General features: G+C 41.7%; 1 protein-coding gene across 3 annotated transcripts in view; it reads left to right on the forward strand.

Moving 5' to 3' along the window:
• Positions 1-26,875, forward strand: part of LOC135527903 (poly(rC)-binding protein 4-like) — a 104,799-nt gene extending 77,924 nt beyond the window's left edge. For 2 of the 3 annotated variants that reach the window (XM_064956548.1, XM_064956547.1), the window contains exons 6-14: positions 1,547-1,678; positions 3,578-3,706; positions 5,117-5,191; positions 6,121-6,192; positions 11,195-11,251; positions 11,412-11,541; positions 12,300-12,343; positions 21,044-21,213; positions 25,846-26,875. In XM_064956548.1, the coding sequence (XP_064812620.1) occupies positions 1,547-1,678; positions 3,578-3,706; positions 5,117-5,191; positions 6,121-6,192; positions 11,195-11,251; positions 11,412-11,541; positions 12,300-12,343; positions 21,044-21,213; positions 25,846-26,203 (1,167 nt within the window). In that variant the 3' untranslated portion in view covers positions 26,204-26,875. The remainder of the gene's footprint in view (positions 1-1,546; positions 1,679-3,577; positions 3,707-5,116; positions 5,192-6,120; positions 6,193-11,194; positions 11,252-11,411; positions 11,542-12,299; positions 12,344-21,043; positions 21,214-25,845) is intronic. The other variant, XM_064956549.1, reaches the window with a different exon arrangement.
• Positions 26,876-27,372: the final 497 nt, after the last annotated feature.

Below are 27,372 nucleotides of genomic sequence, written 5' to 3' on the forward strand. Positions count from 1 at the left end.
AGGGACTGGTGCACTTCACAAAATAGATGACATCATGAAGGAGGAAAATGATGTGGATATATTGAAGCAACATCTCAAGACATCAGTCAGGAAGTTAAAGCTTGGTCGCAAATGGGTCTTCCAAATGAACAATGACCCCAGGCATACTTCCAAAGTTGTGGCAAAATGGCCTAAGGACAACAAAGTCAAGGTATTGGAGTGGCCTTCACAAAGCCCTGACCTCATTCCTGAGGAAAATGTGTGGGCAGAACTGAATAAGCGTGTGCGAGCAAGGAGGCCTACAAACCTGACTCAGGTGCACCAGCTCTGTTTTATTTGACCTTCATTTAACTAAGTCAGTTAAGAACAAATTCTTATTTTCAATGATGGCCTAGGAACAGTGGGTTAACTGCCTGTTCAGGGGCAGAACAACAGTTTAGAGCTCTAACCACTAGGTTACCCTGCCGCCGCTCTGTCAGGAGGAATGGGCCAAAATTCACCCAACTTATTGTGGGAAGCTTGTGGAAGGCTACCGAAACGTTTGACCCAAGTGAAACAATTTAAAGGCAATGCTACCAAATGCTAATTGAGTGTATGTAAACTTCTGACCCACTGGTAATGTGATGAAAGATTTTATTTGGAGCAGTTTAGTCATTCTCCATTGATGTCTCATCATCTTAACCACAGCAAACACGGGGGATTATGCCCAGCGCCTCTTTGTGTGACTGCAGATTCTTGTAACCTCCGGACGTATTTATGCCAATTTTCTTTTGAGAGTTGTTCACCGAGTTTGGTGAGTGAGCAAGGATCGTGCCATTCACAGTTGTTAAGATATGACGCATATTTTTAGATCAAATCTGGTAGATGACGCCCAGAGCCCTGCGATCCCACTGACGAGCTACGTGCTCCTCATATAATGAGACAACTCCACGTCAGCCATGTTGCCTAGATCTTTCCACCTCACTTAATATAGACACTGAGAGAAAACCAAGGATCATAGCTGCATTAGATACATGGGTTTTCTATTTAAAAAGTAGGCCTACAAGAATTGTTGTAGAAATAAATGTTTTTTTGCTCAAATCACCTGGAGGGCACCTCTGTAAAGTACGTGAAATTATTATTGCACACCGCCTAGTTAACGCATTCTGTTTGAAATAGATGTGGTGTGCGTTGCATTCTGCCAGGGCATACGGAGAGAGAGGGGGAGAGACTTGTATTCAGGCTGAGTTATTGGGATGTTCGCTGATGGACAGAGATAGCGAGGGCCATTTACATTTCAAAGGCTTAGGGAGCCTGACTTTTCATTAATTACCAGCTCAATCTCCACCCACACCGGAGTGAAGGAGAGGCTACCTGGTTTATTACCTGGTCAAATTAAGGAACATTTTAAGCAACCTGATTGAGGCCAAGGCTTTACCTTTACAGGGCCACTCAAGACCCCCGTTCAATAGAAGCCGAGGTTTTTAGGTATTATGCCATCAATGACTTATCATCCATCTTTCTCTCTCTCTCTCTTCCTCTGTCCCTGTCTCTATCTTTCCCCCCTCCTTTTCAACCCTCTCTCCAGGACCTCACTACACTGGTGGCCAACGGCACCATCAGCAGCAAACCCCCAGTGACCCTACGACTAGTCATCCCAGCCAGCCAGTGTGGCTCCCTTATTGGCAAGGGAGGGGCCAAGATCAGGGAGATCAGAGAGGTGAGAGACTTCAGAATATCTACCTGCATTCAGTTACCACAAGTTAACCATGGTCTCTATTCAATCCATATCAAGGAAGTTCAACGTTACAGCATGATTGAAATGTAAAGGCAATGTTCCCACGTTAGCAGAGACTGCATTCACGGTATACGCTGCATATGTCAGCTCAATCGGAAATTACCTTTACATTTCTATCACATCATCTGTAATGTTTCAGCAATACAGATTGAATAGAGCCCTAAAGCAAAAACAAACTGGCACCCAGGCTAGCTAAATTGAGGATCCCCGTCATACCTCCCTATCACCTCTGTCCACAGATTCGTATCTGGATGAGCTGACACTTGTTTAAAGAAAGCTACGATAAAGGGATGATGATTGAGTTGGTGGAAAATATCAAAAACATGGTTGACTTGAGGCAAGAAACAAGTCCTTTTAGAGTTAAAAAAAGTCAGCCATTTTACGTGACTGTAGCCAGAGTGGGGAGATAGTTATCCCTGATCAATGCTCCAGGCGACTATATGCCAGTCTGTTTCATGTCTGGTTTGTGTTTATCTCAGGGGCACTAAGCCACTATCGGGAACCATACACGATATCCTGTGGTCGGGATGCGTTATGTATTCTGTTTGTTCAAATAGAGATGCAGTTGCACTGTGCCTTGACTCTACTGCAAGCTGATGCAGAGCACTGCTATTTGTATGCAGGTCTTTACATCCATCCATCCATGACCACCCAAGGTTTAGTGCTAAGCTTATCACAAAGTCACTAAGCTTACTCTGTGAAATGAGGGGGAAAACCCCTTTTTTCATCTCTGGGTCATTCCACAAAATGGCCCCTTTGATATTGTAAGTAGAAATTATGCACTGATGTTGGATTTTAAAAGCCTGTTATATTAAATGAAGTGCCCTTTAATATAGACCACATGGAACATTCAATAAATATGATTTTTATTATGAATACATTTATTATGATAAATAAATCTCTGTGCACTCTCTGAAGATTTTAATCCACTTAACTCCAACATTTATCCAGGTTTTCACCATCATTGTAAAGCCCTAGTTATTTTGTTGCTTTTACAAAGTCATTTCTGAAGATTGCTTTTTATTTCACGTGATTAGTGATTCATTTTAAGGTTAAACATTTTTTTCGCCTGTCCCACATTGTAAGGTCTGTTACATGAACTGAGCTCTCGTTTTAATATGTTGTAACTATTCCTTTTTAAATATATTTTTCTAAAGAAACATTGGACAGTTACTAGTCAAATCATAGTGTAAAAGCAGATGAGCTGGTTCTACTCTCTTTGGACATTTTCTCGTGTTTTGTGGTGGAAAACTGAGTGGGTCAAACATAACTTACTCACAGATAGACAGGCTAGACATTTTTAAAGAAATCAATCAATTGTGAAGCTTGAATTCAATTGCCCCTCCCTGTTGCACACAACAAGCTTCCATTCCCTTGTCACAAGAGGATTTATGGCTTATTTAAGATGAAACCTTGTTACGGTCAATCCTGTTAATTTATTTGTCAAAAAATAAATGTGCCTCTTGAGATGTGCTCGTCATGACAGAGTGTAAAAATGTGGTGAAATAAATGTTGTTTTTTTACTAAGTTACACTACCCAAACGGGACTCATTTTGTGGAACGACCCTTCTATTTTTTGGGGTATTTTATTATGATCCCCATTAGCTGTTGCAAAAAGCAGCAGCTACTCTTTCCTGGGGTCTACACAAAACATGAAACATAATACAGAATGACATAATACAGAACATCAATAGACAAGAATAGCATACTTTTTTTAAAGGTCAACAAACCATAGAGATTGACCAATGTCAGTGTGATTATTAGAATGCCAAACCTTTTTGAGTCAGTGTGATCCTTTCCTGAAACCCCTATCATTGGCAGAGCACCGGAGCACAGATACAGGTGGCAGGGGATTTGCTGCCAAACTCTACTGAGCGAGGGGTGACGATATCGGGGAGTCAGGACTCTGTAATCCAGTGTGTCAAGCTCATCTGTACTGTAATCCTGGAGGTGGGGCGCCGTTTCTCTCCTTCTCCCTTTCCTATCCCCCTCACACACACACATCCATAACCATGGGTGGAATTCAATCAAACCTACACTACACTGTTACTGGAGTAACAATAACAGTGTTTCTGCATTTTCGTAGCACAAGAGCAATGTTATATTTGTCCAGCTTGGGTGTTATCCATAGTGTTGATTTGATTGAATTACTGCCATACCAAGAATATAGATGAGAGGTAATAATAGCCACTAACAGATCCACTAATCTGAGCCTTAGGGAAATGTGGAGCATCCGTCCTGAAAAGCCAGCTAAAGTGAACTTCTCCTCGGCTCAGAACACATTAGTCAGCATCCTCTGGTCTTTGCTCGCGGACCCTATTAGACTCTGAGAAACCTTATTATGGAGCAGCCTGATGAGGCAGTCACAGGGGAAAGCACCCTGGCTCAAGTTTTCCATTGTTGGAAAAGAACATCAAGCTCTTAACCCAAAAACAAACTGACCTGCAGCAAAGTGTGTTCACCTTTAAACAACTGTTCTCTTGAGAAACAGGAGTGGGGGGAAAGGGGAAAAAACTACCCAGAGCATTATTTCCTTCCAATGCGTACGTGCCATGTACAAGTCCTTTTTGCATGGACCTGCCTAACAGCTAGTTTGATCCAGTTTTCTAGGGCTTTCTTCAAAAGGCATGCAACTTTCATTAGGATTCTCTTCCAGCAGGGTCTTGCTTTTAGCTTCAGGATGTAAATTATGCAAAGTTATACAAAGAATATGCTCCCGCAGAAAAGATGCTCCACATTTCCAGAAGACCATGCATCCTTATGATAAATTATACAACTTCCTGTGTGTTGTTTTACCCATTTTTTTTGTTTCCTTTTGTAATTTGTGAGTTTCTGAATTCTCTCTGAATGGGAGTAGGTTTTTGTCAGTTAAGTGTGTGTGTGTGTGTGTGTGTGTGTGTGTGTGTGTGTGTGTGTGTGTGTGTGTGTGTGTGTGTGTGTGTGTGTGTGTGTGTGTGCGTGTGCGTGTGCGTGTGTGCGTGTGTGTGTGTGTGTGTGTGTGGAAGGCAAACCTAACCCAACGAACAAACCCAAGAACAATCCAATCAAGCCTAAAGAGCTGCTGTTTCAATGGTTGAACTGTTCAATTAACGACTAATGTCACCATGAGAAAAACGAGGTGACAAATGTAATGTAAATGTCATTAGTAGTTTAATACACCATTCATTGTCATCCTGCTTCAACGCCATTTCCTCCATTTCTTTCCCTCCCAAACAGCATAAGTGACACAACATTAGCTACATTTAAAAGATCAAATCCATCACACACATTTTTTACTTGCATTTGTCATGTTTATTTTAGTGTTTAAAGGTGTTTAGATACGTCAACACACCAGACCTTGTCCTCTGTTTGACTCCCCAGTCTCCCCCGAAAGGTGCTACTATTCCTTACCGGCCCAGCCTCTCCCCAGGAGCACTTCTCATCTCTGGCAACCAGGTGAGAATGCCACAAACACATCCCTGTATAAACGTATCGTGTGAAATATAGTCCAGTGTACTTATTGAGGGACTTTAGAGCACCATTCTATGTAAGATGTCTAGTTATGGTTCATGGTTCCTGACCCAGTGTGAATACAAGAGGTTATTTGCTACTTGGGGGTTGTATGTATTTGTGTGAGTGTAGGGGGATGAGATTGGGGGTGGGGGAGATGTCAGGACCGCCATTGTTTAAAACATTTTAGCTACTGTCTAAAGACCTCTAGCGTTGGGCGGGACCACGGTGGAGCCTGGTTGCTATGCCTGCTTGTCCTGGGGATCCAAACCCTGTTACAGTATATGAGCTGTCTGAGCCTCTGTTATGGTATTGAGTTGAGATAGAGCTCATAATAAGATATCTTAAGTCCAGTCAATACACTCCAGAAGGAAGGAAAATGTTATATATTTTACTTTACGTTTCAGAGGAACAGAAGAGGTTTTCAGTTAAACATTTCAGTTGGAAAATGAATGTAGTCTGTGGAATTTACCAATATATCTGTATGGTTTTATGATGTTGAAAATGCTCTGGGATGACACTTTAAAAGGCTCGTACTCTTTGATTTATTACATGAATTTAGCTTCCATGTTTTTACTATTAGTATATCTGCTTTGCTTATCCTAAGTACGCTGTGTTTATAGCAGAGGAGGCTGCTGGGAGGACCTATAAGAGGACAGATTAATTGTAATGGCATTAATGGAATGGAGTCAAACACATCAAACAGATGGGAACCACATGTTTTACTCCATTCCGTTTATTCCAGCCATTACAATGAGCCCATCCTCCTATAGCTCAATCCACTAGCCTCCTCTGCTTTACAGTATGTAACGAATGAGCTTCCTTCAAAAGCCAAATGAATATCTGTTCTCACTGTGTCCTGTGTGTATGTTCAGGTGTTTGAGGCATCAGACTTTACCCCCCACCCTCTGTACTCAGTCTCCCAGGGGGGGCTTGACCTGCAGCAGGTGAGTGTTAGATAAACTGAGGTCACACTAACATCTCAAACTATGAATACAAAAGTGGTCCAAAGTGGAACTTTGAGCTATAATAACATTTAACAAAATAACCATTTGATTAAAATGGATTTAACAAAGTACTGTACATTTGATGTGGGAAGTACATGAAGCAGTTGACAGGTATTCTAGAATAATCTTCACAGCTCAGTGTATGAGGTTGGTATAGGGTTTGGAAAGTGAATCTGGGATGTCAAAAAGTGGGTAGCACATCATTGGCCTGATATTCTAAAACAACAGCTGAGCCTAATCTGCAGCCATTGTTCCAACATAGCATCACAAACATGATAAATGCTGTGACTAAATACCACAAAGCATTCCATTACCCCTCTACCAACCACTTCATATTACCCTCTCATCTTTTCATATCAGTCTAACTGTCACAAAGAGGCTATAGGGACCTAGAGTTTATAACTCTTTAAACTATGCTAGTCAGTGCTGGTTGGATGCTGGTCAGAGCTGGTCTGACCAGCATGGTCTAGATGGTCAAGGTGGTCTGACCAGCATGGTCTAGTTGGTCAAGGTGGTCTGACCAGCATGGTCTAGTAGGTCAAGCTGGTCTGACCAGAATAGTCTAGCTGGTTTTGCTGGTGACCAGCCTTCGCTGTGTTTTGGACACTGATGACCAGCCTTCGCTGTGTTTTGGACACTGGATTTTAAAGTCAACAAAAATATAACCGCAACATGTAAAGTGTTGGTCCCATGTTTCATGAGCTGAAAAAATAAAAATCCCTGGAATTTTCCACACGCACAAAACTCATATTTCTCTCAAATGTTAAGCACAAATTAGTCTAAATGTATCCTTTGCCAAGATAATCCATCCACCTGACAGGTGTGACATATCAAGAAGCTGATTAAACAGCATGATCATTACACAGGTGCACCTTGTGCTGTGGCAATAAAAGGCCACAATAAAATGTGTAATTTTGTCACACAACACAATGCCACAGATGTCTCATCATTATCATATTTCCCAGCATGCTCTATTGCAGTTGATTTTTTGAATTGTCTGTACATTGATTTGTTATGTAATCTTATGCTACACAAGGTAAATAACATACATTGTTCTAAACCAATCCAATCTGTTAGTTGGACTTATTCAAACCGTAACTGAAATGGTTGTTCCAGTTTAGATGGTTTTATTTATTTAAATTTTAAAAAATCCCTGGCAGACATGATTATTTATTTTTTTTTGTGAGGGGAAAAAAGTTACAATTGTTGGATATCCCCAGTCTGGCTCAATTCCATAGGAATTAAACATCACTTTGCAAGCCAGCATGATGTGACTTGGTTTTTCATAAATAAGCTGGTCACCAGTGTCCAAAACACAGCAATGGCTGGTCACCAACAAAAACACAGCGAAGACTGATCACCAGCAAAACACAGCGAAGACTGGTCACCAGCAAAAACACAGCGAAGACTGGTCACCAGCAAAACACAGCGAAGACTGGTCACCAGCAAAACACAGCGAAGACTGGTCACCAGCAAAACACAGCGAAGGATGGTCAACAGCAAAAACACAGAAAAACACAGCGAAGACTGGTCACCAGCAAAACACAGCAAAGACTGGTCACTAGCAAAACACAGCGAAGACTGGTCACCAGCAAAACACAGCGAAGACTGGTCACCAGCAAAACACAGCGAAGACTGGTCACCAGCAAAACACAGCGAAGGATGGTCACCAGCAAAAACACAGAAAAACACAGCGAAGACTGGTCACCAGCAAAACACAGCGAAGACTGGTCACCAGCAAAAACACAGTGAAGACTGGTCACCAGCAAAAACACAGCGAAGACTGGTCACCAGCAAAACACAGCGAAGACTGATCACCAGCAAAACACAGCGAAGACTGGTCACCAGCAAAACACAGCGAAGACTGGTCACCAGCAAAACACAACGAAGACTGGTCACCAGCAAAACACAGTGAAGACTGGTCACCAGCAAAACACAGCGAAGACTGGTCACCAGCAAAACACAGTGAAGACTGGTCACCAGCAAAACACAGCGAAGACTGGTCACCAGCAAAAACACAGCGAAGACTGGTCACCAGCAAAAACACAGCGAAGACTGGTCACCAGCAAAACACAGTGAAGACTGGTCACCAGCAAAACACAGCGAAGACTGGTCACCAGCAAAAACACAGCGAAGACTGGTCACCAGCAAAAACACAGCGAAGACTGGTCACCAGCAAAACACAGCAAAGACTGGTCACCAGCAAAACACAGCGAAGACTGGTCACCAGCAAAACACAGCGAAGACTGGTCACCAGCAAAAACACAGAAAAACACAGCGAAGACTGGTCTCCAGCAAAACACAGCGAAGGATGGTCACCAGCAAAAACACAGCGAAGCACTGCGAAGACTGGTCACCAGCAAAAACACAGCGAAGCACTGCGAAGACTGGTCACCAGCAAAACACAGCGAAGACTGGTCACCAGCAAAACACAGCGAAGACTGGTCACCAGCAAAACACAGCGAAGGATGGTCACCAGCAAAAACACAGAAAAACACAGCGAAGACTGGTCTCCAGCAAAACACAGCGAAGGATGGTCACCAGCAAAAACACAGCGAAGCACTGCGAAGACTGGTCACCAGCAAAAACACAGCGAAGCACTGCGAAGACTGGTCACCAGCAAAACACAGCGAAGACTGGTCACCAGCAAAACACAGCGAAGACTGGTCACCAGCAAAACACAGCGAAGGATAGTCACCAGCAAAACACAGCAAAGCACTGCGAAGACTGGTCACCAGCAAAACACATTGCAGGCACCACGAAAACACAGCATAGACTGGTCACCAGCAAAACCAGCACCTACACTGGACCACTGGCCCTGTACAGTACACACATGGATACTATATGTATAGCAACACATCTCTTCTTGATGTTCTCGGGGAGGTGAAACAGCCTGTGGTGATTCACACCTTAGCTAGCTTTTGTAATCATTTATTTCAGAATTGCTCTGGGAGCCTCCCTGCGGTTCTTCTAATACATAACTGAACAAACCAATTGTAAAAAATAAAAATTTCCAGTGGTTAGATCTGGTCCCTTTTGTCAATTCTGATTATTGATTCTGCTGCGTCTCTCCTAGTGATCAAAATATGACAGTATTAGCCATGGTCTGACCATGTTTCCTGTTCTTCCAGTTTATTGTATGGTTTTGGTGCATAGTAGGGGTGCATATACAACCTCTCCTCCAGATTATGGCCATGGAGTGGTAATACAAGTCAGCCTGCTGCCGGCGGTCAGAATTGAGTTTAGCTAAGTGCTGTCTGGCCTGACCATGGGGATACATGGACACCACCCTGACTAATGAGAGAGTAGGAGGATAGAACTGAGGGCTGGGAGGAGTGGAGAGAGAGGAAGGGAAGAGAGAGGAGGGGAAGAGAGAGAGGAGGGGAAGAGATGAATGAGAGAGGAGGGGAAGAGAGAGGAGGGGAAGAACGAGGAGATGGAGAAGAGAGAAAGGAGGGAAAGTCATGGAAGGGGGGTGAGAGAGAGAGGACAGGGAGAAGAAAGGAGAGTTGAGGTAACAGAGAGTGGAGACACTACAGAGGGCACGTTACAGAGTATGGAGGTTGGTTAAATTGCAACCCCGTGATGATGTCCAACTTATATGTGCTACCTGCGCTGTGCTTATTACATTCATGCATTTTATGGAATTCATAATGAAGTTCATAAAAAGTATGACCAACTGTGGTCCTTTGTAGCTCAGTGGGTAGCACATGGTGCTTGTAATGCCAGTGTAGTGGGATCATTTCCTGGGACCACCCATATGTAAAATGTATGCACACATGACTGTAAGTTGCTTTTGATAAAAGTGTCTGCTAAATGGCAGTTATTATAAGACCTTCATAAGGCATTCTGTGTTTCTATTCAAAATATTCTAAATCTTAGAAGTATTTGCCCCCACACACTACATGGCCAGAAGTATGTAGACAACTGCTCGTCGAACATCTCATTCCAAAATCATAGGCATTAAAATGTAGTTGGTCCCTCCTTTGCTGCTATAACAGCCTCCATCCTTCTCGGAAGGCTTTCCACTAGACATTGGAACATTGCTGCGGGGACTTGCTTCCATTCAGCCACAAGTGCATTAGTAAGGTTGGGTGATTAGGCCTGGCTTGACGGCATTCCAATTCCTCCCAAAGGTGTTCGATGGGTTTGAGGTCAGGGCTCTGTGTAGGCCATTCAAGTTCTTCCACACTGATCTCGACAAACCATTTCTGTATGGACCTTGCTTTGTTCACGGTACATTGTCATGCTGAAACAGGAAAGGGCCTTCCCAAAACTTTTGCCACAAAGTAGGAAGCACAGAATCATCTAGAATGTCCTTGTATGCTATATCATTAAGATTTCCCTTCACTGGAACTAAGGGGCCCAAACCATGAAAAACAGTCCCAGATCATTATTCTTCCTCCACCAAAACATACACAGTTTGCACTATGATTCCAACAGGTAGGGTTCTCCTGGCATTCCTGACCATTTTTACATGCTACGTGCTTCAGCACTCGGCGGTCCCGTTCTGTAAGATTGTGTGGCCTACCACTTCACGGCTGAGCCGTTGTTGCTCCTAGATGTTTCCACTTCACAATAACAGTACTTAAGAGTTGACTGGGGCAACTCTAGCAGGGCAGAAATTTGTTGGAAAGGTGGTATCCTATGATGGTTGAAGGTCACTGAGATTTTCCTTAAGGCCATTCTACGGCCAATGTTTGTCTATGGAAATTGCATGGCTGTGCTCGATTTTATACACCTGTCAGCAACGGGTATGGCTGAAATAGCCAAATACACTCATTTGAAGGGGTGTCCACATTGTTATATATGTAGTGTACTTAAGCGATTGTTGATATAGTAAACTGTATAAATATGATATATCAGTGATGCACTTATTAAACTGTCTGCTAAGTGGTTATTGGCATAACATTGTTTTATTACTGTCATTTGCCTAATGTAGAGTGATCTCTTCCAGGCCTACACTGTACAAAACCAATATGGAATTCCTCATACAGAGGTAAGTGGAGTTATATATACTGTAGTTACCATTAGCAGTATAAATATACTTTCATTTATTTATTATACCACAAAGTATCCAAACTGCTATTGAACTGTTACGAGTAAAACCTTACAATCCCACTGTCATTTGATATGTTCTTTCTCCCTTTGTGTCCTAGTTGGCCAAGCTACATCAGCTATCCATGCAGCAGAACATGCAGCAGAACATGCAGCAGAACATGCAGCAGAACATGCAGCAGAACATGCAGCAGAGTACCATGTGCCAGCAGGCTACAACCATTCTATCCGGTATGAGTTTACTGTCCTTTATTTAGCCCACATGTCAGTCAAATACATTTAACTATATGGATATTCACAAGGATAACAGGTGCAAGTTGTTGTAGGTGTGAGTAGCAATAGTTAAAGCTGTAGGAGACTTAGGCATCGGACAGTATACATCCAGACCCTCTCTTGAATGCTGATCTTACTGAAAGCCAACCTGTTACACTAACTACAGAAGAGCTAGATTTTGGCTTGATATTTACAGTAATCATCTTTCATTCTATTAGTCATGTTTTCCTATCAGCTGCCAAATATCAGTCACATCAACAGTTTGTCAGGGAAGGATGAGCAGAGCTAGAACATCTCCTGTTCAGATCTGGTATCTGTTTCTCCAGTAGCGAGAGGGAAGGGATCCATGTCATTAGCCCAGCTGATTATGTGCTTGTGGGAGTGAAGATGTGAAGAAGCTCCCAACAGTTTTCTCTCATAAATGGCTCTCCATATCTGGCAATAAAAAGGGGAACTATTATAAGAAATGATGTGTTCCACCCCAGTATCATAGAGCCTGGAGAAATAAAAGACACAATGGCGTGTTAAACAGAAGTCTATTCAAATGGAAATGAGCTGCTTAGCTAAATCTAGCCGTTATACCACCAAAAATATTTCTCATGTATCAATGTCATTTTTGCTGGTTTGCTTGACCTGCGAGCCAAATGTAAAAGATGAATATATGAATGACTGTATGAAAGGGTTTGTTAAGTCACGTATTCTCTCTCTCTCATTAGGAATGGACTCAAACTCATCGCAGGAGCTCCTTATTCCAAATGATGTAAGCAGTAAATTAAACAATATTACATTTTACATTTCAGTTATTTTATCATACCTCCTTCGGGTTAAGTCTACTCCGGAGGTGAATTGAATTACCAATTCAATTCTAGGATTGGAATTTGAATTGGAAAAATACTAATAGAAAATAACTGCCACTTTTCAATCATTGAATGAGAATTTCAGTTCATCTCCTAAATTTACTTAATGAAATGGAATTTACTACCAACCTGAATGCTTTTAACCAGAACAATCTACCGAAGGCTTAATACCAAACAACACACCAAACAGCAGCAGAAGTCTACTGCAGGCTTAATACCAAACAACACACCAAACAGCAGCAGAAGTCTACTGTAGGCTTAATACCAAACAACACACCAAACAGCAGCAGAAGTCTACTGCAGGCTTAATACCAAACACACCAAACAGCAGCAGAAGTCTACTGCAGGCTTAATACCAAACACACCAAACAGCAGCAGGGGTCTACTGCAGGCTTAATACCAAACACACCAAACAGCAACAGGGGTCTACTGCAGGCTTAATACCAAACAACACACCAAACAGCAGCAGAAGTCTACTGCAGGCTTAACGCCAAACACACCAAACAGCAGCAGAAGTCTACTGCAGGCTTAATACCAAACAACACACCAAACAGCAGCAGAAGTCTACTGCAGGCTTAATACCAAACACACCAAACAGCAGCAGAAGTCTACTGCAGGCTTAATACCAAACAACAAACCAAACAGCAGCAGAAGTCTACTGCAGGCTTAATACCAAACAACAAACCAAACAGCAGCGGAAGTCTACTGCAGGCTTAATACCAAACAACACACCAAACAGCAGCGGAAGTCTACTGCAGGCTTAATACCACACACCAAACAGCAGCAGAAGTCTACTGCAGGCTTAATACCACACACCAAACAGCAGCAGAAGTCTACTGCAGGCTTAATACCAAACACACCAAACAGCAGCAGAAGTCTACTGCAGGCTTAGTACCAAACACACCAAACAGCAGCAGAAGTCTACTGCAGGCTTAATACCAAACACACCAAACAGCAGCAGAAGTCTACTGCAGGCTTAATACCAAACACACCAAACAGCAGCAGAAGTCTACTGCAGGCTTAATACCAAACAACACACAAAAACAGCAGCGGAAGTCTACTGCAGGCTTAATACCAAACACACCAAACAGCAGCAGAAGTCTACTGCAGGCTTAATACCAAACAACACACAAAAACAGCAGCGGAAGTCTACTGCAGGCTTAATACCAAACAACACACCAAACAGCAGCAGAAGTCTACTGCAAGTTTAATAACAAACACACCAAACAGCAGCAGAAGCAGGAACATCATATCACACATGTAAACAACTCCGATGCTTGAAGGTTCAAGGCGTGCGAGAGACTGTGGTCTTGGGTAACATCAAAGGTGGGAAGGGGAGACATATTGGCAACATACAAATTATCCAAGTCATTCTAACCCCAGAGTAACCCAAGGTCATGGGCATTTTGAGAAGATATGGATCCGTTGGTGTTATTGTCTGGGTTCCAGCTGCAGTGTCTCAGAGTGACTCCCGTGAGTACCCAGTTAATCCTCTCTTGTTCCCTGACCTACTTACACACTCTCTCTCTGCTGTCAAAACAGACAATAAAAAACAGCTAGAGATCCTCTCTCTCTCATTCAAACATAGCATGTGATGCCTCTCCAATCACAGAGCAAGTGACGGAGATGCTGAAAAACATTGGGAAAGGCACTACCCAGATTTGTCCTCTGTGATGATCTAGCACTGACTGGCATAGGCTGTCCAACTGTGTGAATTGGTCAGACTTCATGTACTCTACAATCTTGAACTGAATGGTACCATGACAGAGTGCAATAAGCTCTCCTGTTTAAGATGACATGCCAACCAACCAGACATAACTCTTGAACAATGTCACCACTTCTCTCCAGCAAACCCTTAAGTATGAAACCTTCCAATCAGTCAGTGGAATGGCTGGTACTGTAGTGTGGTGCATGACAGGGACAGCTGAGTCTTAAGCTCCAGCCATTGTTCCAGAGAGGACTTATAGCCATGGATGAGCCCTCTCTCTCTGTCTCTCTGTGTCTCTGGCTCTCTCAGGCATAGCAGAAACCAAAGACCGCAGACCAGTGGAGGATTTAGGATCCATTCTCAGAGGTCCAGTGGGAGATTTAGGCTGGGTGCATCTCAATATTCTAAAACGGTTTCCTCTCCTCATCTGCTTTCTTTTATCTTCATCTGCACTGATCTGAATACATAGAAGCGGTGAAAGCGATATGGTGTGCACACACCAGGTATTTGCTTTCCCCTGTCGTTCCCTTCCATACTAGTGCAGCTGAATAAAGAGAAAGAGAAGGAGAGGAGGCTATGAGAGAGAGAGAGAGAGAGAGAGAGAGAGATTTAGTCAGCAGTACTTCTGCCCAGGGAAGATTTAGCCTGGAGAAAAATGGTGACTCCCCCACCTCCCTATCCTTCTTCCTGTGTCCTTTCAAATTACAAATTCAGCTGGAATTCTAAGAAAATATAGGCCAGTTACAGTAGCAGCTGAGGTGAGGCATGCAGTGTTACTGTACTGTGTATGTCCTGTATAGCAAAGGTAATCACTAATGAACACAGTGGTCTATTACCTGCATGTTATTAACCTGGATCTACACTAAATCCGGAAGCCCCTAGAGCTCCTACACTACCTCTGAAAATTGCCCTCCAAACATTCAAAACAAGCCTTCTACTCAACATTGTTTTGGGATTACAATGGCCTAGACAGAAGTCTTCCTATACTTCCAATGCAGTTTATTTTTCACAATCAATTAAGCATCAAGACAAATTGATTCAAGTTGCTCAGAACTAATGTATTGTTCTGAGGTACTGATTCTCCCTCCCGGTAGGGGGGAGTACTTGTCATTATCTCTGATCCCAGGTCTGTGCTAGTACTGCTCATCGTCTCCCAGGGTTGCTCTTAAGCCTGGCTGGGCTGTGCCAACACCTAGCTAGCTGCTCCCTGAATAATATGATGTGCCAATAATAGCCAGGGAGACCAACCATGATGCTGTGCGAACAATGAAATGCTGCTGAGCAGGACAGTGACTTCTCAGGAAGGAATATGAATTATAGGGAGAAGGACAGGAGCAGGAGAGCAGTGTGTGTGTGCGTGTGGCGCGGTGGCCACTATCAGTCATCCGTTGTTAAGCTGCCAAAGCACACGTAGTGGAAGTACTCCATCACTGTCTAGGCCTCTCGCCGTTTATCTGACAGCATAACCTCTACCTCTGGGGACTGACACCCTGCACTCAGGCTTAGACCCTGGGCCTATACACTGATCCTTAAGCCTAGGTTTCAGAATGGTTCCAGATAAACAAACTGGTTGGAATGAAGTGGTACAAGTCACATCCACTAGATTCCTAATTGATGTTCTAATTGATGAAAAGTTATCCTGGAAAGATCATATTAAATTTGTCTGCAGCAAAGTGATTAAATCTGTTGGTATTTTATTTTTTATTTTTTTATTTCACCTTTATTTAACCAGGTAGGCTAGTTGAGAACAAGTTCTCATTTGCAACTGCGACCTGGCCAAGATAAAGCATAGCAGTGTGAACAGACAACACAGAGTTACACATGGAGTAAACAATTAACAAGTCAATAACACAGTAGAAAAAAAGGGGAGTCTATATACAATGTGTGCAAAAGGCATGAGGAGGTAGGCAAATAATTACAATTTTGCAGATTAACACTGGAGTGATAAATGATCAGATGGTCATGTACAGGTAGAGATACTGGTGTGCAAAAGAGCAGAAGAGTAAATAAATAAAAACAGTATGGGGATGAGGTAGGTGAAAATGGGTGGGCTATTTACCAATAGACTATGTATCATCAGAAAGATTAGTGGTTTGGTTTATGAGGCTTGCTTAACTCTTTACTATAGCTCAATTTACCCATATCTCATTTGCTATAATATTGTCTGGGCCATTACATATGCCTCCTACCTACATATGCAATCTCCTTGCGTTAGGAGGTAGGTGCAGGAGAGCATGGAAGTCTGAGAAGCGTACTTTAATTGGCAAGTCCACCAACACAGGTATGGCACAATCAAAAAAAGTAAAACGCCCTCGACAACAGAGAACCCGTACAAACGCACGGAGGAACAAACAAAGCTCCGACAATAACACTCTTATTAAATCACTGAAAACAAGGAATAGGGCATAACCTCACCGAGCTACATCAATAAAAGAATACAAGAATAATCCCGCACAAACCTCTTCTAAGTAGCCACCCTTTGCCTTGACGACATCTTTGCACACTCTTGGCATTCTCTCAACCAGCTTCACCTGGAATGCTTTTCCAAAAGTCTTGAAGGAGTTCCCACATATGCTGAGCACTTGTTGCCTGTTTTTAATTCCCTCTGCGGCCCAATTCATCCCAAACCATCTCAATTGGGTTGAGTTTGGGTGATTGTGGAGGCCAGGTCATCTGATGCAGCACTCCATCACTCTCCTTCTTAGTCAAATAGCCCTTACCCAGCCTGGAGGTGTATTGGGTCATTGTCCTGTTGAAAAACAAATGATCGTCCCACTAAGCGCAAACTAGATGGGATCTCAAATTTGTACTCGAGGACAGATTTCCACCGGTCTATTGTCCATTGCTCGTGTTCTTTGGCCCAAGCAAGTCTCTTCTTCTTATTGGTGTCCTTTAGTAATGGTTTCTTTGCAGAAATTTGACCATGAAGGCCTGATACACGCAGTTGATGTTGAGATGTGTCTGTTTCTTGAACTCTGTGAAGCATTTATTTGGGCTGCAATTTCTGAGGCTTATAACTCTAATGAACTTATCCTCTGCAGCAGAGGTAAGTCTGGGTCTTCCTTTCCTGTGGCGGTCCTCATGAGAGCCAGTTTCATCATAGCACTTGATGGAATTTGCAACTGCACTTGAAGAAACGTTCAAAGTTCTTGACATTTTCCAGATTGACTGACCTTCATGTCTTAAAAGTAATGATGGACTGTCGTTTCTCTTTGTTTATTTGAGCTGTTCTTGCCATAATATGGATTTGGTCTTTTAGCCAATTTTCCTTATTTATTTATGTTTTAAATTGAACTTTTATTTAACTAGGCAAGTCAGTTAAGAACAAATTCGTATTTACAATGACTGCCTACACCGACCAAACCCAGATGACGCTGGGCCAATTGTGCGCCACCCTATGGGACTCCCAATCACGGCCGGTAGTGATGCCTCTCGCACTGAGATGCAGTGCCTTATACCGCTGCGCCACTCAGGATAGGGCTATCTTCTGTATACCACCCATAACTTGTCACAGCACAAATGATTGTTTCAAACGCATTAAGAAGGAAAGAAATTCCACAAATTAACTTTTAACAAGGCACACCTTTTAATTTAAATGCCTTCCAGGTGACGTCAAGGCAGAGGGTGGCTACTTTGAGGAATCTCAAATATATTTAGATTTTTTTGGTTACTACATGATTTCATATGTGATATTTCATAGTTGTAATGTCTTCACTATTTTTCTATAATGTAGAAAATAGTCCAAATAAAGAAAAACCCTGGAATGATTAGATGTGCCCAAACTTTTGACTAGTACTGTATATTGTAAATAGTTTTACAAGCCCCTGGGCTTCCAACCACACCTGCACACCTTTTTTAAAACTTTTTTTATCTGTATTGTTGTTTATCATTTATTTTCTTTTGGTGCACAAATGTTTAACCTAAACCCAGCATTATCCTCTGGCCTTGGTCCTGCTGAGAATGTATTGTTCTCCAACAGAGCAATGCTCCAAGACAACAGAAACCAATAAAAAAAAATCAGCTAAGACCCCGAATAAACTGATGTCAGCATCATGTAAACTATTGTCAGCATCTTATAAACTAATGTCCGCATCTTATAAACTAATGTCAGCATCTTATAAACTAATGTCAGTATCATTGAAACTAATGTCAGCATCTTATAAACTAATGTCAGTATCATATAAACTATTGTCAGCATCTTATAAACTAATGTCCGCATCTTATAAACTAATGTCAGTATCATATAAACTATTGTCAGCATCTTATAAACTAATGTCCGCATCTTATAAACTAATGTCAGCATCTTATAAACTAATGCCAGCATCTTATAAACTAATGTCAGCATCTTATAAACTAATGTCAGTATCATTGAAACTAATGTCAGTATCATTGAAACTAATGTCATCATCTTATAAACTAATGTCAGCATCTTATAAACTAATGTCAGTATAATTGAAACTAATGTCAGCATCTTATACACTAACGTCATCATCTTATACACTAACGTCAGCATCTTATAAACCAATGTCAGCATCATATACACTAACGTTATCATCTTATAAACTAATGTCAGCATCTTATAAACTAATGTCAGCATCTTATAAACTAATGTCAGCATCTTATACACTAACGTCAGCATCTTATAAACTAATGTCATCATCTTATAAACTAATGTCAGCATCTTATACACTAACGTCAGCATCTTATAAACTAATGTCAGCATCTTATAAACTAATGTCATCATCATATACACTAACGTTATCATCTTATAAACTAATGTCAGCATCTTATAAACTAATGTCATCATCTTATACACTAACGTTATCATCTTATAAACTAATGTCAGCATCTTATAAACTAATGTCATCATCTTATAAACTAATGTCAGCATCCTATACACTAATGTCAGTATCTTATAAAATAATGTCAGTATCTTATACACTAATGTCAGTATCTTATAAACTAATGTCAGTATCTTATAAAATAATGTCAGTATCTTATACACTAATGTCAGTATCTTATACACTAATGTCGGCATCTTATAAAATAATGTCAGTATCTTATACACTAATGTCAGTATCTTATACACTAATGTCAGTATCTTATAAACTAATGTCAGTATCTTATAAAATAATGTCAGTATCTTATACACTAATGTCAGTATCTTATAAAATAATGTCAGTATCTTATACACTAATGTCAGTATCTTATAAACTAATGTCAGTATCTTATAAAATAATGTCAGTATCTTATAAACTAATGTCAGTATCATATAAACTGATGTCATCATCTTATAAACTAATGTCAGTATCATTGAAACTAATGTCAGTATCTTATAAAATAATGTCAGTATCTTATACACTAATGTCAGTATCTTATAAAATAATGTCAGTATCTTATACACTAATGTCGGCATCTTATAAACTAATGTCAGTATCTTATACACTAATGTCAGTATCTTATAAACTAATGTCAGTATCTTATAAAATAATGTCAGCATCTTATAAACTAATGTCAGTATCATTGAAACTAATGTCAGTATCTTATAAAATAATGTCAGTATCTTATACACTAATGTCAGTATCTTATAAACTAATGTCAGTATCTTATAAAATAATGTCAGTATCTTATACACTAATGTCAGTATCTTATAAACTAATGTCAGCATCTTATAAACTAATGTCAGTATCATTGAAACTAATGTCAGTATCTTATAAACTAATGTCAGTATCTTATAAAATAATGTCAGTATCTTATAAACTAATGTCAGCATCTTATAAACTAATGTCAGTATCTTATAAACTAATGTCAGTATCTTATAAAATAATGTCAGTATCTTATACACTAATGTCAGTATCTTATAAACTAATGTCAGCATCTTATAAACTAATGTCAGTATCATTGAAACTAATGTCAGTATCTTATAAACTAATGTCAGTATCTTATAAACTAATGTCAGTATCTTATAAAATAATGTCAGTATCTTATAAACTAATGTCAGCATCTTATAAACTAATGTCAGTATCTTATACACTAATGTCAGTATCTTATAAACTAATGTCAGCATCTTATAAACTAATGTCAGTATCTTATAAAATAATGTCAGTATCTTATACACTAATGTCAGCATCTTATAAACTAATGTCAGATAAAAAGAGACAAACCAGCCGGGTGTTATGTTTTGAATTATTTTCCCATTAGGTTTTCTATTAGCCGAGAGATGCCTCTATTCTGGGTCGTGTTCGGGAAGTGATTTGTTTGCGAAGTCGCCACGGCGATGGAAATCAATAACCTTTTAGCCATTCAGATTAATGAGAGGAAAATGTGCCCCCCCCCCTCTCTCTCTCCTGTCTGTTTTATTGGGGCATGGAGCACTGCAAATAAGGAAGAGGTTGGAAAAACTGTGTGTTTGACATGCATGATAGATGACGGGGCCATTGCAGACAAACAATGTGATCACAATGTTTAGAGAGGTGTACATTTCATACACAAACTGTAGAAGGCCAATAATAACATGTACACACATTCTCAACACAAGCTTTCACAAGTATTGTCTGCAGTTTATCATTATTAATAGTTAGCATACTCAGCATCATCAACACCACTGGCATATAGCCTACAGTAGCTTTGTTTGATGTATTGCAATATTGAGACTTTTGAAACAACTCTCGAAACAATTGCAATGTAATAAATAACTCTTAGACAATCTGAATGCAATCAAGTGCTGAGACTCTGCACAGATATCCACTGCATATAGCTCTCCATCTATCCACCCCTCCACTCCATCCATCTACCCCTCCATCCATCCATCCATCTACCCCTCTATCCACCCCTCCATCCACCTATCTATCTATCTATCTATCTATCTATCTATCTATCTATCTATCTATTGCAGCTGATAGGCTCGATCATCGGCCGGCAGGGCGCTAAGATCAATGAGATCAGGCAGATGTCGGGGGCTCAGATCAAGATTGGCAGCCAGCTAGACGGGACCAGTGACCGTCACGTCACCATTACAGGCACACCAGTCAGCATCAACCTGGCCCAGTACCTCATCACCTCCTGGTAAGGCCACTGGCTGATGCGATCCAGTCTAACCAATCAGTGCCGGGGGAGGGAGAGGTGATTCTGTTTCCATAACTGTTAAGGGCAAAGGTTAAATGTGATTTTTTTGGTGTTTTATATATATTTCCACGCTATAATGATTAATAGGGTGAAAATTATGATAATGCCCTTTTAGTGTAAGAGCTATTTTGATTGGGTAGAGTTTTGGCCTTATTTGTGACATCACCAGGTGCTAAATTAGTTAAGGTACCAATAAGAAAGAGAGTTCCAAACCTCTGCCAATAACGGCTAGTTTTCAGTTTTCCCCCTCTCCCTTCAGACCACTCTCAGACAGTCCTAGCTAAATTATTGCTTGAGAAATTGTTATTTGCTAAGAATCTACACAGAACATAAAATATAAACGCAACATGTAAAGTGTTGGTCCCATGTTTCATGAGCTGAAATAAAAGATCCCAGAAATGTTCCATAAGCTCCATAAGGCTAATTTTTCAAATTTTGTGCACAAATTTGTTTACATCCCGGTTAGTGAGCATTTCTCCTTTGCTACGATAATCCATCCACCTGACTGGTGTGGCATATCAAGAAGCTGATTAAACAGCATGATCATTACACAGGTGCACCTTGTGCATCTTAATATTAAGATGGCACCGAATAACATGGCTGACGTTTTACATTCTCCCATCCAATTGTGCTATTTTGTTAGTTTTTTTGCGTTTTGTGTAACATATTTTTTCACTTATTGTGTACATAATGTTGCTGCTACCGTCTCTTATGACCAAAAATAACTTCTGGACATCAGAACAGCGATTACTCACTGCGGACTGGAAGAAACTGTTTCCTTTAATGAGTCTGACGAGAAGGATATCCTGCTTTCACTGGAACAGGCCCAGATCCCTGCATTTTGTGTGAAGAAAAGACACAGGAAAAGGGGCCGCAGACCGGGCAGCCTTCTGAGAATCCGTAGGCGAGCAAGTCAACTCCCACTGCCATCTGTTCTTCTTGCTAACGTGCAATCATTGGAATAAAATTGATGAGCTACGATTAAGATGATCCAACCGACGGTACATTAAAACTGCAACATCTTATGTTTCACCGTGACGTGACTGAATGATGATAAGGACAATATAGAGCTAGCGGGATTTTCCATGCACCATCAGTGCAGAGACGCTACCTCTGATAAGACAAGGGGTGGGGGTGTGTATCTATTTGTCAATAACAGCTGGTGCACGATGTCTAATATTAAAAAAGAAGTCTTGAGGTATTGCTCGCCTGAGGTATAGCACCTTATGATAGGCTGTAGACCGCATTATCTACCAAGAGTTCTCATCTATATTATTCGTAGCCGTCTATTTACCAACACAGAATGAAGCTGGCACTAAGACCGCTCTCTACCAACTCTATAAGGCCACAAGCAAAGAAGAAAATGCTGACCCAGAAGCGGCACTCCTAGTGGCCGGGGACTTTAATGCAGGCAAACTTAAATCTGTTTGACAAAAATGTTACCTACATGTCACATGTGCAACCAGAGAAAAAGAAATCCTAGACCACCTTTACTCCACGTACAAGTCTGCAAATCTGACCATAATTCTATCCTCCTGATTCTCGCTTACAAGCAAAAACTAAAGCAGGAGGTACCAGTGACTCACTCAATACAGAAGGGGTCAGATGACGCGGATGATACACTACATGACTGTTTTGCTAGCACAGTCTGGAATATGTTCCGGGATTCATCCAATGGCATTGAGGAGTGCACCACCTCAGTTATAGGCTTCATCAATAAGTGCATCGACGACGTTGTCCCCACAGTGACTGTACATACATACCCAAATCAGAAGCAATGGATTAAAGGCAACATCTGCACGGTGCCTTCAGATGAACCATCAAACAAGCAAAGCGGCAATACAGGATTAAGATTGAATCCTACTACACAGGCTCTGACGCTCGTCGGATGTAGCAGGGCTTGACAACTATTACAGACTACAAAGGGAAGCACAGCCGCGAGCTGCCCAGTGACACGAGCCTACCAGATGAGCTAAATGCCTTTTATGCTCGCTTCGGGGCAAGCAACACTGAAGCATGCACGAGAGCATCAGCTGTTCTGGATGACTGTGTGATAATGCTCTCTGTAGCCGATGTGAACAAAAACAGGTCAACATTCACAAAGCCGCTGGGCCAGACGGATTATCAGGACATGTACTCAAAGCATGCACGGACCAACTGTCAAGTTTCTGCACTGACATTTCCAACCTCTCCCTGGCCTAGTCTGTAATACCTAAATGTTTCAAGCAGACCACCATAGTCCCTGTGTCCAAGGAAGTGAAGATAACCTGCCTAAATGATTACCGTCACGTGGCACTCACGTAGCCATGAAGTGCTTTGAAAGGCTGGTCATGGCTCACATCAACAGCATGCTCCCGGTCACCCTAGACCCACTCCAATTCGCATACCGCCCCAACAGATCCACAAATGATGCAATCTCAATCGCACTCCACACTGCCCTTTCTTACCTGGACAAAAGGAAAACCTATGTGAGAATGCTGTTCATTGACTACAGCTCAGAATTCAACACCATAGTGCCCACGAAGTTCATCACTAAGCTAAGGACCCTGGGGCTAAACACCTCCCTCTGCAACTGGATCCTGGACTTCCTGATGAGCTGCCCCCAGGTGGTAAGTGTAGGCAACAAAACGTCTGACACGCTGATCCTTAACACTGGGGCCCTTCAAAGGTGAGTACTTTGTCCCCTCCTGTTTTCCCTGTTCGTCCACAACTGCATGTCCAAACACGACTCCAACACCATCATTAAGTTTGCGGATGACACAACAGTGGTAGGCCTGATCACCTACAACAATGAGACAGCCTATAGGGAAGAGGTCAGAGAATTGGCAGTGTGGTGCCATGACAACAACCTCTCCCTCAGTGTGAGCAAGACAAAGGAGCTGATCGTGGACTACAGGAAAAGGTGGGCCGAACAGACCCCCATTAACATCGATGGGGCTGTAGTGGAGCGGGTCGAGAGTTTCAAGTTCCTTGGTGTCCACATCACCAACAAACTATCATGGTCCAAACATACCAAGACAGTCATGAAGAGGGCACGACCAAGTCTATGACCAAAAGGCTCCTCAACAGTTTCTACCCCCAAGCCATAAGACTGTTGATCAATTCAAGAAAAATCGCCTCCGGACATATTACATTGACCACCCCCCCACTGACTCGGTACCGGTGCCGAGTCCCGTTATTGTTATTCTTAGTGTGTTACTTTTTATTTTAGTCTAATTGGTAAATATTTTACCAATTAGATCAATTGGTAAATATTAATTGGTAAATATTTTCTAATTGGTAAATATTTTAGTAAACTCTTCTTGAACTGCACCGTTGGTTAAGGGCTTCTAAGTAAGCATTTCACGGTTATATTCGGCACATGTGACAAATAAAGTTTCATTTGATTTGAATCAAAAGCCACTCTAAAAGGTGCAGTTTTGTCACACAACACAATTCCACAGATGTCTCAAGTTTTGAGGGAGCATGCAATTGGTATGCTGACTGCAGGAATGTCTACCAGAGTTGTTGCCAGAGAATTTAGTGTTAATTTTTCTACCATAAGCCACCTCCAAAATTTGGCAGTATCCAACCAGCTTCACAACCACAGACCACGTGTATGGTGTCATGGGCAAGTGGTTTGCTTTTCTCAAAGTTGTGAACATAGTGGCCGATGGTGGTGGTGGGTTTATGATATCAGCAGGCATAAGCTACGGACAATTAACGCAATTGCATTTTATTGAATTTGAATGCACAGAGATACCGTGACGTGATCCTGAGGCCCACTGTCTTGCCGTTCATCCACTGCCATCACCTCATGTTTCAGCATGATAATGCATTGCCCAATGTCACAAGGATCTGTACACAATTCCTGGAAGCTGAAAATGTCCCAGTTCTTCCATGGCCCACATACTCACCAGACATATCACCCATTGAGCATGTGTGGGATGCTCTGGAATGTTGTATATGACAGCGTGTTCCAGTTCCCACCAATATCCAGCAACTTTGCACAACCATTGAAGAGGAGTGGGAGAACATTTAACAGGCCACAATCAACAGCCTGATCAACTCTATGCATATAGAGGATATTTTGCACTGCTGAGGCAAATGGTGGTCACACCAGATACTGACTGGTTTTCTGATCCACGCCCCTACCTTTTCTTTAAGGTATCTGTGACCAACAGTTGCATACTGTATCTGTATTCCCAGTCATGTGAAATCCATAGATTAGGGTTTAATTTGTTTATTTAAACTGTCTGATTTCCTTATATGAACTGTAACTCAGTGAAATCTTTGAAATTGTTGCATTGTTGCATGCAGTATTTTGGGGGTTATTTTTTCACCATTTTAATTGAAAAAAAATAACAGTACTTCATTGTTGCCCAGAAATAATTTGATATGTAGATAAAAACGGCTGCATTGGACCTTTAAATAACATGGTGATATGCGGTAATGATGCCGTTGTTCTCTTGTTCTGGTAATAATCCCTTAGAGAATTCATAGATCTGTATTGTATTGCAATGTATTGCATTGTACTGTATTCTATTCTATTGTATTGAAAGCCACTCGTCCTCTACTCTTCTCTCTCCATAGTTTAGAGACAGCTAAGTCCACGGCCCAGGCAGCGTCCATGGCCTCCCCCAACATGGCTGACCTCAACATGGCCTTCACCCAGCCCGTCTCCCCGGCCTCCTCCCCCCACTCCGCCTCCACCCTGGCAGCCATGAGTGCCCTCTCCCCAACCCCCGTCATGGGCCACCCCTACGGCGTTCTGCCCTTTTCCGGCCTGCTAGGGGTCAAGTCTGTCCCCTTCCTGACTCTCTCTAGCCCCACGCCCCAGGTCGCTGTCACCGCAGCCCCCTCCCACACCACCCTGGCAGCCTACACTACCAAAATCTCCTCAGCCAACTGCATCAAGAAACCCGACAGACAGAAGTTCGCACCTTACTGATGCTACATGGTACACCAGGCTAGCCTCAGCCTTCTTCTGGAGGCTGAAATGAAGGACAGCTTTCTATAATGGCTCCATCTCCAGTTACACCCTATTCCCTACATAGTGCACTATATGGTGAATAGGGTGCCATGTCAGATGTTCATTCACTCACGCCATATCTGCTGCCAGAGACTGACTTTATAATTCACCACATGGAAGAGAGGATAACTATCATAAGGTATACTATACATTACATATATAGATGATTTGTGAGTTCCCCATAAAATGATGGACTGCTTTCACCTCCACTTCATTCTACTGTTATTTATCACTAAGAAAGGGGACAGTCCTAACTTGGGAAATGCACTACCTTGGATTTCCATGCACTGATGTGATGGTACATTTTTGCCTCTCAAGTTAGGAATAGGCCCAAAAGTATTTATCCTTCAGTAAGTTTGTAAGTTATACTCTGATGCAGATGGATGCACACTGTATGATGCTTTTATACAATGTCTATGTTTGCTTCTTGAAGTTTTTAAGAAAATCTGTAAATGCTTGGGAGGAAAAAGATAAGTGTTTTCTGCTATGGGAATCTAGTGTTGAGTGTTATGTTTGTTATGTTTGAAATGTGCAACTTGTTTTATTTATGTAAATTGATTTGTTTATTAAACTTTTTTTTCTTGAAATGGCTGCAGGTTTGAGTCTCCCTTTAAATTTGACCTTTGTCCATTTTAAAGGGGAAATCTGCAACTTGCCTGTGGACACGAGATGAAATGCTCAATCAAGGAACGAAAACACACACACTCAAAATCAAATGTAAGCCAACCAGCGCGATTCAAACATATTGCGGAATACATGAAACAACCCAAAGAGCGGTCTTTCTTTCTTTTAGAGATAATTCATCTATTTGAAACCACGTTGAAGACTGCACTTGTAAAGCCACTTTGAAAATACACATCATATTAAAAGTGACGCAACACCAGTTCTCCTCCTGCCAGCTTATTTTTTATTTTCCCCTAGCTGTCACGAGCCTGTGGGTGGCACGTCATTCCAAATGGCAGGTTTTATGAGGGATGCTCTTCACATCATAGTGCTCTTTGTCCCTGAACAATAACTTCAGTGTGAGGCAGGCAGGCTTCTCCACAACCCCACTGGAGCAGAGGGCTCCGCCTGCATTCACAAATACA

Source organism: Oncorhynchus masou, chromosome 33, assembly GCF_036934945.1.
Source record: "Oncorhynchus masou masou isolate Uvic2021 chromosome 33, UVic_Omas_1.1, whole genome shotgun sequence".
NCBI lineage: Eukaryota > Metazoa > Chordata > Actinopteri > Salmoniformes > Salmonidae > Oncorhynchus > Oncorhynchus masou.